At 45.4% G+C, this 12812-nt stretch overlaps 1 protein-coding gene across 1 annotated transcript in view; it reads right to left on the bottom strand.

Annotated features, from left to right (window-relative positions):
* The window catches only part of cracr2b (calcium release activated channel regulator 2B), a 33721-nt gene that overhangs the window by 1211 nt on the left and 19698 nt on the right, over nucleotides 1-12812 (bottom strand). Inside the window, exons 12-17 of the mRNA XM_084192537.1 lie at nucleotides 12651-12780; nucleotides 12307-12439; nucleotides 9522-9603; nucleotides 6447-6561; nucleotides 1864-1971; nucleotides 202-278 (exon numbers count right to left, since the gene is read on the bottom strand). Coding sequence (XP_084048663.1) covers nucleotides 202-278; nucleotides 1864-1971; nucleotides 6447-6561; nucleotides 9522-9603; nucleotides 12307-12439; nucleotides 12651-12780 — 645 coding nt within the window. The remainder of the gene's footprint in view (nucleotides 1-201; nucleotides 279-1863; nucleotides 1972-6446; nucleotides 6562-9521; nucleotides 9604-12306; nucleotides 12440-12650; nucleotides 12781-12812) is intronic.

Raw genomic sequence — 12812 nt, 5'->3', positions numbered from 1 at the left:
TGGTGATTTATCGCGGCCTGCAGTGCTGGAATCCTGAACCAAATGTTCTGTGTAATTCATTTATTGTGGCTAGATGGCTGTGATATATAGCTTAAAGCCGTTTATCAAGCAATTAATGACGCTGGGTGTCAAGGAAAGTGTTACCGACTTTAGTCTAATGTTGTCTATGGTGGAGGTGCACTGAGATGTTGTTATACATACCATGCCAGCTGTGTCATCAGTTCCTCTATGTTGTATCCACTCCTAGCGCTACATTCATAGAACACTGCCTTGTCCTGCTGTAGAGAACACACAACACGAAACAACATCACGCCACGCCACACTACAGTACACCACACTACACTACGCTACGCTACACTACGCTACACTACAGTACACCACACTACAGTACGCTACACTACAGTACGCTACACTACAGTACGCTACACTACAGTACGCTACGCCACACTACAGTACGCTACACTACAGTACGCTACACTACAGTACGCTACACCACGCTACACCACGCTATACTACAGTACGCCACACTACAGTACGCTACACTACAGTACGCTACACCACGCTACACTACAGTACGCTACACTACAGTACGCTACACTACAGTATGCTCGCCACGCTACACTACACTACGCTACACTACAGTACGCTACACTACAGTACGCTACACTACGCTACACTACAGTACGCTACACTACAGTACGCTACACTACAATACACCACACTACAGTACGCTACACTACAGTACGCTACACTACAGTACACCACACTACACTACGCTACGCTACAGTACACCACACTACGCTACGCTACACTACAGTACGCTACACTACAGTACGCTACACCACGCTACACTACACTACAGTACGCTACACTACGCTACACTACAGTACGCTACAGTACGCTACACTACAGTCCGCTACACCACGCTACACTACAGTACGCTACACTACAGTACGCTACACTACAGTACGCTACACTACAGTACGCTACACTACAGTACACTACACTACAGTACACTACACTACACTACAGTACGCTACACTACGCTACACTACAGTACGCTACACTACAGTACGCTACACTACAGTACGCTACACTACAGTACGCTACACTATGTTAGACATTTCAACAGACATGTTCAGACTGAACTACCTGACATTACTAAACGCTACACTACACTACAGTACGCTACACTACGCTACACTACAGTACGCTACACTACAGTATGCTACACCACGCTATACTACAGTACGCTACACTACAGTATGCTACACCACGCTACACTACAGTATGCTACACTACAGTACGCTACACTACAGTAACCACACTACAGTACGCTACACTACAGTACGCTACACTACAGTACGCTACACTACAGTACACTACACTACAGTACGCTACACCACGCTACACTACAGTACGCTACACTACGCTACACTACAGTCCGCTACACCACGCTACACTACAGTACGCTACACTACAGTACGCTACACTACAGTACGCTACACTACAGTACGCTACACTACAGTACACTACACTACAGTACACTACACTACACTACAGTACGCTACACTACGCTACACTACAGTACGCTACACTACAGTACGCTACACTACAGTACGCTACACTATGTTAGACATTTCAACAGACATGTTCAGACTGAACTACCTGACATTACTAAACATAGAAGTAAATAGTAGTACACATAGTAAACTAAACTAAACATAAAGTCCATAGTAGTTCAATAGTAGTACACATAGTTAACTAAACTAAATATAGAAGTACATAGTAGTTATAGTAGTACAAACAACCTCAGCCATTAGAAGTCCTGAAGGCTCATCAGTCATCAGAATATAATCTTACCTCAGCCAATCGCTGTCCCTCTCTGGTGGTAACCTCCCTCTTCTGAGCTTCTGATAAGTCCATTTTGTTCCCCAGCAGCATCAGGACCGCCCCCTCAGACATCCTATCCTAGTACAGAAGAGAAGCAGGTTAATATCATAGACATATTGCATCATTAACATGTTACTATCATGGACATACATATATAATTAATTAACAGGTTACTATCATAGACATATTGTATATATACAGTACCAGTCAAAAGCTTGGACACACCTACTCATTCCAGGGTTATTCTTTATTTTTACTATTTTCTACATTGTAGAATAATAGCGAAGACATCAAAACTATGAAATAACACGTATGGAATCATGCAGTAACCAAAAAAGTGATAAACAAATCAAAATATATTTTAGATTTTAGATTCTTCAAAGTAGCCACCCTTTGCCTTGATGACAGCTTTGCACACTCTTGGCATTCTCTCAACCAGCTTCATGAGGTAGTCACCTGGAATGCTTTTCCAACAGTCTTGAAGGAGTTCCCACATATGCTGAGCACTTGTTGGCTGCTTTTCCTTCACTCTGCGGTCCAACTCATCCCAAACCATCTCAATTGGGTTGAGGTCGGGTGATTGGAGGCCAGGTCATCTGATGCAGCACTCCATCACTCTCCTTCTTGGTCAAATAGCCCTTACACAGCCTGGAGGTGTGTTTTGGGTCATTGTCCTGTTGAAAAACAAATGATAGTCCCACTAAGTACAAAACAGGTGTATCGCTGCAGAATGCTGTGGTAGCCATGCTGGTTAAGAGTGTGCCTTGAATTCTAAATAAATCACTGACAGTGTCACCAGCAAAGCACCCCCACACCTCCTCCTCCATGCTTCACGGTGGGAACCACACATGCAGAGATCATCCGTTCACCTACTCTGTGTCTCACAAAGAAACAGCGGTTGGAACCAAAAATCGGAAATTTCGACTCATCAGACCAAAGGACACATTTCCACCGGTCTAATGTCCATTGCTCGTGTTTCTTGGCCCAAGCAAGTCTCTTCTTCTTATTGGTGTTCTTTAGTAGTGGTTTCTTTGCAGCAATTTGACCATGAAGGCCTGATTCACGCAGTCCCCTCTGAACAGTTGATGTTGAGATGTGTCTGTTACTTGAACTATGTGAAGCATTTATTTGGGATGCAATCTGAGGTGCAGTTAAATGCCAATTTCTGAGGCTGGTAACTCTAATGAACTTATCCTCTGCAGCAGAGGTATTTATGGGTCTTCCATTCCTGTGGCGGTCCTCATGAGAGCCAGTTTCATCATAGCGCTTGATGTTTTTTGCGACTGCACTTGAAGAAACGTTCATGTTCCGTATTGACTGACCTTCATGTCTTAAAGTAATGACGGACTGTCGTTTCTCTTTCTCTCCTCTCCTTGTTCAAGTGCTGGATAGTCAACGACTAGGATCCGGGACAATCACACACATCACAGCACCACTCACTCTCACCGTGGAATTCACACATCAAGAAAGCATTCCCTCCCTCATCACTGACTGGGCACCTGAATTGGGGAAGACCTGCTTTTCCTTTCCCTGTGGTTCCACGTCGGTTGAGAGTCCTGTGGTTGACCTTCAGCCCAACATCCCAGAGGTATACCAGTAATCTTTGGGAGGTTTTTTCCAAAACCCGCGCCACCTCGTGGCCGCATCTACCCTCTGTCGGTGGCTGAAACCAAGGCTATGGAGGAGTACATCCAGGAAGCGCCCCAGCAGGTCCACCTCCCCTGCGTCGGAAGGCTTCTTCTTCGTGGCCAAGAAAGACAGAGGGTTGCACCCGCGCATCGATTACAGAAAATCTGAATTCCATCACCACGAAGTACAGCTACCTTCTCCCGTTGGTGCCGGTTACAATCTAACAACTCTGACGGGGCCCAGTTTTTTACCAAGTTGGACCTGCGTAGTGCCTACAATTTGATCCGCATCCGGGAGGGAGATGAATGGAAGATGGCCTTCAGCACGATGTCTGGTCACTGCGAGTACTTGGAGATGCCTTTTGGATTAGCCAATGCGCCGTCAATGTTCCAGGCATTTGTCAACGAGGTGTTCCTGGGACATGCTTGGACGCCAGGTGGGTCGTGTATATCGACGACATCCTGGTCTACTCGGCTACCTTGGAGGATCACATCGCTCACGTCCGAGTGGTCCTGGAACGCCTCCTGGCCAACCATCTGTACGTCAAAGCGGAGAAGTGGCAAATTCCATCAGGAGGATGTCTCCTTTTTGGGTTACCAAGATCGGCCCGCAAGGAGTCACGATGGATGAGAGGAAGGTGGATGCTGTAAGGTCATGGCCAGTCCCAACCACCGTAAAGGGGTTCCAACGTTTTTTTGGGATTTTCCAACTTCTACCGCCAATTCATTAAGAACTTTAGATTGATCGCCTCTCCTCTCACTTCTCTCCTCAAGGGTGGTCCCCGCCTACCTTCCGCCTAACGAAGGGTTGTTTCACCTCCACCCCGTTGCTCAAACATCCATATTCTACGCTGCCCCTCGTGGTGGAGGCGGACGCTTCAGAAGTAGGTGTGGGGGCTGTCCTGTCCCAACGTCAAGGTAATCCACAGAAATTGTATCCCATCCTCTAAAAAGCTGTCTCCTGCAGAGAGGAACTATGATGTTGGTAAACGGGAGCTCCTGGCGGTGAAGTTGGCTTTAGAGGAGTGGAGACACTGGGTGGAGGGCGCCAAGGACCCGTTCCTCATCCTCACCGACCATCGGAACCTGGAGTACATACGGGAGGGCGACTGAACAAGCCAGGTGGGCCCTTTTCTTCACCAGATTCGATTTCACGCTGACATATCGCCCAGGTTAAAAACAAATCAAAGCCGACGCCCGGTCCCATCTCTACGATTCGGGAGAGGTTCCTGTCTTGAGTGCTTGACAGCTGTCACTTGTTATGTCAACTCCTGTTCCATATGTGCCCAATCCAAATCCCCCCGGAATGCTCCAGCAGGGAAACTTCCCATGCCTCAGCGTTCCTGGTCTCCTCTGTCCATTGACTTTGTCACTGATCTCCCCTCTTCTGATGGTTTTACCACCATTTTGGTGATAGTGGACAGATTCTCTAAATCAAGCCGTTTCATCCCTCTCTCTGGTCTCCTTAACGCTATCCAGGTAGCTGAGGCACTGTTCCAGCAGGTCCTGAAGATATCATCTCCGACCGTGGCCTTCAATTCACGTCACGTGTATGGATGGCCTTCATGGAGAAGCTGGAGTTCACGGTCAGCCTTACTTCCGGGTACCGGACACAGTCTAACAGGCAGGTGGAGAGGATGAACCAGGAGCTGGGGAGGTTCCTGAGGAGCCACTGCCAGGACCGGCAGGGGGAATGGGCCCGATTCCTTCCCTGGGCTGAATAAGCCCAGAATTCATTGCGACACTCCTCCACCGGGCTAACTCCCTTCCAGTGTGTTCTGGGTTATCAGCCAGCCCTGGCTCCGTGGACTCCGAGCCAGACCGAAGCTCCTGCGGTGGATGAGTGGTTCAGGCGCGCAGAAGAGGTATGGAACGATGCCCATGTGAGACTCCAGCGCGCCGTCCGCCGCCAGGGTCTACTCCCTCTCTGGCACTCAACATCACCGGTCTACTAACCACCTGTCCTGGCAACCCACCTTTACGCACACCTGGCAACCCATCATTACGCACACCTACGTCTCATCATCAGTCACACCTGGACTTTACTTTACATTACTACTTTCATTACTTACCATTTACCTAGCACTCTGTTTTGTCAGTCACCAGGTAATATTGTTTGTGTTTCCATGTCAGACGCTTCTCTTGTTTTGTATTGTTCCATGTTCGTTGTTATTAAACTCACTAACTGCACCTGCTTCCTGACTCCCTGCGTCTACCTTACAGTATCAAAAATATGCAAAAATAGAGAAAATTAGAAAGGGGGCAAATAGTTTTTCACGGCACTGTACATATACAGCATATATAATTAACAGGTTACTATCACAGATATATTACCTCATTAACAGGTTACTATCACAGACATACATATATTATTAATTAACAGGTTACTATCAGACATATTCTATAATTGCTTACTATACTTTGACTTCATTAAATATCAAACTGAAAAAAAAACTTAAATATCTTCCACTATAGTAAACCACTCATTCACCTGCATAAATGCCATAAAGTGCCAAAAGGACTTGTCATACAGTATGTAGATATTTCCCAACAACCTGTCACATGATGGGGGTTGTATGCAAAATTATATTGCCCAACAACCTGTCACATGATGGGGGTTGTATGCAAAATTATATTGCCCAACAACCTGTCACATGATGGGGGTTGTATGCAAAATTATATTGCCCAACAACCTGTCACATGATGGGGGTTGTATGCAAAATTATATTGCCCAACAACCTGTCACATGATGGGGGTTGTATGCAAAATTATATTGCCCAACAACCTGTCACATGATGGGGGTTGTATGCAAAATTATATTGCCCAACAACCTGTCACATGATGGGGGTTGTATGCAAAATACTTCCAATAATTTATTTGCATGTCAAAACACCATAACATCGTAAAGCCTGTCCATCCACTCACTTGCACAAGGTCCATCCACTCTCTGACCGCGGAGAAGGAGGCGGAGTCAGTGATGTCATACATGGTGAGGATTCCATCCGCCTTGCGATAGTACTGCTGGGTGATGCTGCGGAACCTTGGACAAGAGGGAGGACTAATTTACCACACACACACAGACCAGTGGCGGTTGGTGCCATTTAAGATGAGGGAGGATGATTCTTTTTTTAATGAGCATGGCCTTATTTCTATTACAGCATGTTGGATGACTGTCATTCATATTCCATTCACCCAGCTCAATGTAACATCGATAGGTTTAGGATACTACATGATACTCTAATGTTCCCTATACCCATCATGAGGTTCCTACAACCTAGCTTATGAATGAAAGTTTACAACGTAGGTGCACAAGCCAAGAGAATTTTGAGTAATCAAGGTGACAGTGACACATTCAATACCTCCTTGCGCACTCTTGCTTGCATCTAGCTGATCTAGGGTGTAATCATTAGTCCAACAGTTGCAAACTAGAGTTTCTATTGGACAAATTCAGGTATGTTTATCCCGTTTCGTTCCGTTTGCTTCCGTTTAAGAAATGTTTTTCAACAGAATCTACAGAATGAATACACCCCTGATCACACGCAAACACAGTTCAATTTTATAGCAGCCACATACAAACAGCATGATCCCTTTAATCATTGTATAATTACTTCTCGCATCTACGTGCTCTCCTCCCCTCACCTTTTCCCGTTGCTTGTGGACTTCAGTGCACAACATTTTACATTTTTTACATTTTTAGTCATTTAGCAGACGCTCTCATCCAGAGCGACTTACAGGAGCAATTAGGGTTATGTGCCTTGCTCAAGGGCACGTCGACAGATTTTTCACCTAGTCGGCTCGGGGATTAGAACCAGCGACCTTTCGGTTACTGGCACAACGCTCATAACCACTAAGCTACCTGCCGCCCCAGTCTATGACCAGGCGAAAAAAACCTTTCCAAACCAAACCGTCATATCATAACCGCTACACACAGCCTACATCGTTGTCACCATATTAACATCAGTCAACATACAGAGCCTTCGGAAAGTATTCAGACCCCTTTTCCACATTTTGGTACATTACAGCCTTATTCTAAAATGGATGAAATTGTTTTTTATTCCTCATCAATCTACATACAATACTCCATAATGACAAAGCAAAAACAGGTTTTTAGAAAATTTTGCAAAAGTATTCAGACTCTTTACTCAGTACTTTGTTGAAGCACCTTTGCCAGCGATTACAGCCTCGAGTCTTCTTGGGTATGATGCTACAAGCTTGGCACACCTGTATTTAGGGAGTTTCTCCCATTCTTCTCTGCAGATCCTCTCAAGCGCTGTCAGGTTGGATGGGGTGCGTCGCTGCACAGCTATTTTCAGGTCTCTCCAGAGATGTTAGATCGGGTTCAAGTCCGGGCTCTGGCTGGGCCACTCAAAGATTTTCAGAGACTCGTCCCAAAGCCACTCCTGCGTTGTCTTGGCTGTGTGCTTAGGGTCATCGTCCTGTTGGAAGGTGAACCTTCGCCCCAGTCTGAGGTCCTGAGCGCTCTGGAGCAGGTTTTCATCAAGGATCTCTCTGTACTTTGCTCCATTCATCTTTCCCTCTATCCTGACTAGTCTCCCAGTCCCTGCAACTGAAAAACATCCCCACAGCATGATGCTGCCACCACCATGCTTCACCGTAGGGATGGTGCCAGGTTTCCTTCAGAAGTGACGCTTGGCATTCAGGCCAAAGAGTTCAATCTTGGTTTCATCAGACCAGAGAATCTTGTTTCTCATGGTCTGAGAGTCTTTAGGTGCCTTTTGGCAAACTCCAAGTGGGCTGTCATGTGCCTTTTACTGAAGAGTGGCTTCCGTCTGGCCACTCTACCATATATGCCTGATTGGTGGAGTGCTTGCAGAGATGGTTGTCCTTCTGTAAGGTTCTCCCATCTCCACAGAGGAACTCTAGAGCTCTGTCAGAGTGACCATTGGGTTATTGGTCACCTCCCTGACCAAGGCCCTTCTCCCCGAATTGCTCAGTTTGGCCGGGCGGTCTTGTTGGTTCCAAACTTCTTCCATTTAAGAATGATGGAGGCCACTGTGTTCCTGGGGATCTTCAATGCTGCACAAAAAAATTAAAACCTGTTTTTGCCTTGTCATTATGGGGTATTGTGTGTAGATTTCTGAGGATTATTATTTATTTCATCAATTGTAGAATAAGGCTGTAACGTAACAAAATGTGTAAAAAGTCAAGGGGTCTGAATACTTTTCGAAGGCACTGTAGCTACAAGAACGAACGTGTTAGTAAACCCGCTACAATCACGCAGTACAGTGTACAGTCAGAAAGCAGTTTAACAGTTATGCCGGCGGGCCCCCTGGTGGCAATAAATGAATAAAACCAAAAGCTTACCTTAACTTACCTGAACTTGGAAGAGTTCCAGTGTTGGATAGTCATAGCCAGCTAGCTAACATAGCATCGCTCTGTTTGAGCCGGGTGTTTGAGTAGGCTAAACTAGCTAGCTGCATTCGCTAGCATTTTTAAAGAAATTAATTTTTCAAAACTGTTCAACGATTGTCTTTCTCTCTCTTTGAGTCAACTACTCACCACATTTTATACACTGCAGTGATAGCTAGCCGTAGCTTATTCTTTCAGTCCTAGATTAATTCTCTGATCCTTTGATTGGGTGGACAACATGTCAGTTCATGCTGCAAGAGCTCTGATAGGTTGGAGGATGTCCTCCGGAAGTTGTCATAATTACTGTGCAAGTCTATAGAAGTGGGTGAGAACCATGAGCCTCCTAGGTTTTGTATTGAAGTCAATGTACCCAGAGGAGGACGGTAGCTAGCTGTCCTCCGGCTACACCATGGTGCTACCCTACAGAGTGCTGCTGAGGCTACTGTAGACCTTCATTGCAAAACAGTGTGTTTTAATAAATTATTTGGTGACATTAATATATTTAGTATAGTTTTATCCAAAAAGGATTACTTTTTTTGTTTCACAATATTTATTTTTTCTGAAATTCACTGAGGATGGTCCTCCCCTTCCTCCTCTGAGGAGCCTCCACAGACTCACAGACACACACACCTCTCCTGTCCTGCAGTGTCCCAGAGCTGAAGAGCGATGGTGGTGGAGCCCAGTGTCACTGTACGCATCTGGAAGTCTACACCTGCAGTCAACACACAGACCATTATGCACACCATTATATAGTCATCTCCACAATCCATTAAATAAATACACATAATGCTGACATATCAACAGGATGTTCTGCCTCATTGCTGAAGGATAAAGACAAAGGTTGTGTCTGAAATGACTTCCCCTTTTCCCCATGTAGTCCACTATCTCCCCTATTCCCCATGTAGTCCACTATCCTCCCCTATTTCACATGTAGTCCACTACCTCCCCTATTCCCCATGTAGTCCACTATCCTCCCCTATTCCCCATGTAGTCCACTATCCTCCCCTATTCCCCATGTAGTCCACTACCTCCCCTATTCCTCATGTAGTCCACTATCCTCCCCTATTCCCCATGTAGTCCACTATCCTCCCCTATTCCCCATGTAATACCAGTAATACCCAGTGTGTTATTGGGTCTAACTCTCTTACCCACAGTAGTACCCAGTGTGTTATTGGGTCTAACTAATTTACCCACAGTAATACCCACTGTGTTATTGGGTCTAACTCTCCTACCCACAGTAATACCCAGTGTGTTATTGGGTCTAACTCTCCTACCCACAGTAGGACCCAGTGTGTTATTGGGTCTAACTCATTTACCCACAGTAATACCCACTGTGTTATTGGGTCTAACTCATTTACCCACAGTAATACCCAGTGTGTTATTGGGTCTAACTCTCCTACCCACAGTAATACCCAGTGTGTTGTTGGGTCTAACTCTCTTACCCACAGTAATACCCAGGTGATATTGGGTCTAACTCTCTTACCCACAGTAATACCTACTGTGTTATTGGGTCTAACTCTCCTACCCACAGTAATACCCAGTGTGTTGTTGGGTCTAACTCTCTTACCCACAGTAGTACCCAGTGTGTTATTGGGTCTAACTCATTTACCCACAGTAGTACCCACTGTGTTATTGGGTCTAACTCATTTACCCACAGTAGTACCCAGTGTGTTATTGGGTCTAACTCATTTACCCACAGTAATACCCAGTGTGTTATTGGGTCTAACTCATTTACCCACAGTAATACCCAGTGTGTTATTGGGTCTAACTCATTTACCCACAGTAGGACCCAGTGTGTTATTGGGTCTAACTCTCTTACCCACAGTAGTACCCAGTGTGTTATTGGGTCTAACTCATTTACCCACAGTAATACCCAGTGTGTTATTGGGTCTAACTCTCCTACCCACAGTAATACCTACTGTGTTATTGGGTCTAACTCATTTACCCACAGTAATACCCAGTGTGTTATTGGGTCTAAGTCATTTACCCACAGTAATACCCAGTGTGTTATTGGGTCTAACTCATTTACCCACAGTAATACCCAGTGTGTTATTGGGTCTAACTCTCCTACCCACAGTAATACCCACTATGTTATTGGGTCTAACTCATTTACCCACAGTAATACCCAGTGTGTTATTGGGTCTAACTCATTTACCCACAGTAATACCCAGTGTGTTATTGGGTCTAACTCATTTACCCACAGTAATACCCACTGTGTTATTGGGTCTAACTCTCTTAACCACAGTAATACCCAGTGTGTTATTGGGTCTAACTCTCCTACCCACAGTAATACCCAGTGTGTTGTTGGGTCTAACTCATTTACCCACAGCAATACCCACTGTGTTATTGGGTCTAACTCTCTTAACCACAGTAATACCCACTGTGTTATTGGGTCTAACTCTCTTACCCACAGTAATACCCAGTGTGTTATTGGGTCTAACTCTCTTACCCACAGTAGTACCCAGTGTGTTATTGGGTCTAACTCTCCTACCCACAGTAATACCCACTGTGTTATTGGGTCTAACTCATTTACCCACAGTAATACCCAGTGTGTTATTGGGTCTAACTCATTTACCCACAGTAATACCCAGTGTGTTATTGGGTCTAACTCATTTACCCACAGTAATACCCACTGTGTTATTGGGTCTAACTCTATTAACCACAGTAATACCCAGTGTGTTATTGGGTCTAACTCTCCTACCCACAGTAATACCCAGTGTGTTATTGGGTCTAACTCATTTACCCACAGCAATACCCACTGTGTTATTGGGTCTAACTCTCTTAACCACAGTAATACCCACTGTGTTATTGGGTCTAACTCTCTTAACCACAGTAATACCCACTGTGTTATTGGGTCTAACTCTCTTACCCACAGTAATACCCAGTGTGTTATTGGGTCTAACTCTCTTACCCACAGTAGTACCCAGTGTGTTATTGGGTCTAACTCTCCTACCCACAGTAGGACCCAGTGTGTTATTGGGTCTAACTCTCTTAACCACAGTAATACCCACTGTGTTATTGGGTCTAACTCTCTTACCCACAGTAATACCCAGTGTGTTATTGGGTCTAACTCTCTTACCCACAGTAGGACCCAGTGTGTTATTGGGTCTAACTCTCCTACACACAGTAGTACCCAGTGTGTTATTGGGTCTAACTCTCTTAACCACAGTAATACCCACTGTGTTATTGGGTCTAACTCTCTTACCCACAGTAATACACAGTGTGTTATTGGGTCTAACTCTCTTACCCACAGTAGGACCCAGTGTGTTATTGGGTCTAACTCATTTACCCACAGTAGGACCCAGTGTGTTATTGGGTCTAACTCTCCTACACACAGTAGTACCCAGTGTGTTATTGGGTCTAACTCTCTTACCCACAGTAGTAGCCAGTGTGTTATTGGGTCTAACTCTCTTACCCACAGTAGTACCCAGTGTATTGGGGAAGTGTCCAGTGCAGTAGTGGTGGATGAAGGAGCTCTTGCCCACTCCAGAGTTCCCCAAAAACACCACCTTGAATACCCTCTGAGGGTGGGGGCTGGTCAGTCTGGCCTGTAGAGGAAGGAGAAGATGGGGGTATGGGACGTTGTTCAGTTGGTCTCTCTAAATTCCCAGTCATAATGTCAGTATGTCCCAGACTTTCCATCATGGATTTACAGAATGCAAATGTCCTCTGACTTATATTTGCATATCTCTCGCTCTCTCTCTCTCTCTCTTTCTCTCTCACACACACACGTGATTCCACTTGAAGAGTCCACAGTACCTGTATTTCGTCAGTCTGTCCGTTGTTGGCACAGCGTTGTTCTCTGAATCCCTGTCTCCTCTTGGACGAGTTAGACGGTGTCCCACCTGGAGCCAGCTCCAGCTCTGATTGGCTGAATGAGCTCAGCTGTCTTAGTAATCAACGGGACAGAACATGAGTTAC

The sequence above is a fragment of the Coregonus lavaretus genome, assembly GCF_964263955.1.
Source record: "Coregonus lavaretus genome assembly, contig: HAP1_SCAFFOLD_2884, whole genome shotgun sequence".
Lineage (NCBI taxonomy): Eukaryota > Metazoa > Chordata > Actinopteri > Salmoniformes > Salmonidae > Coregonus > Coregonus lavaretus.
The sequence above is the reverse complement of the archived record's forward strand: the minus strand, read 5'-3'. Positions and strand labels throughout refer to the sequence as shown.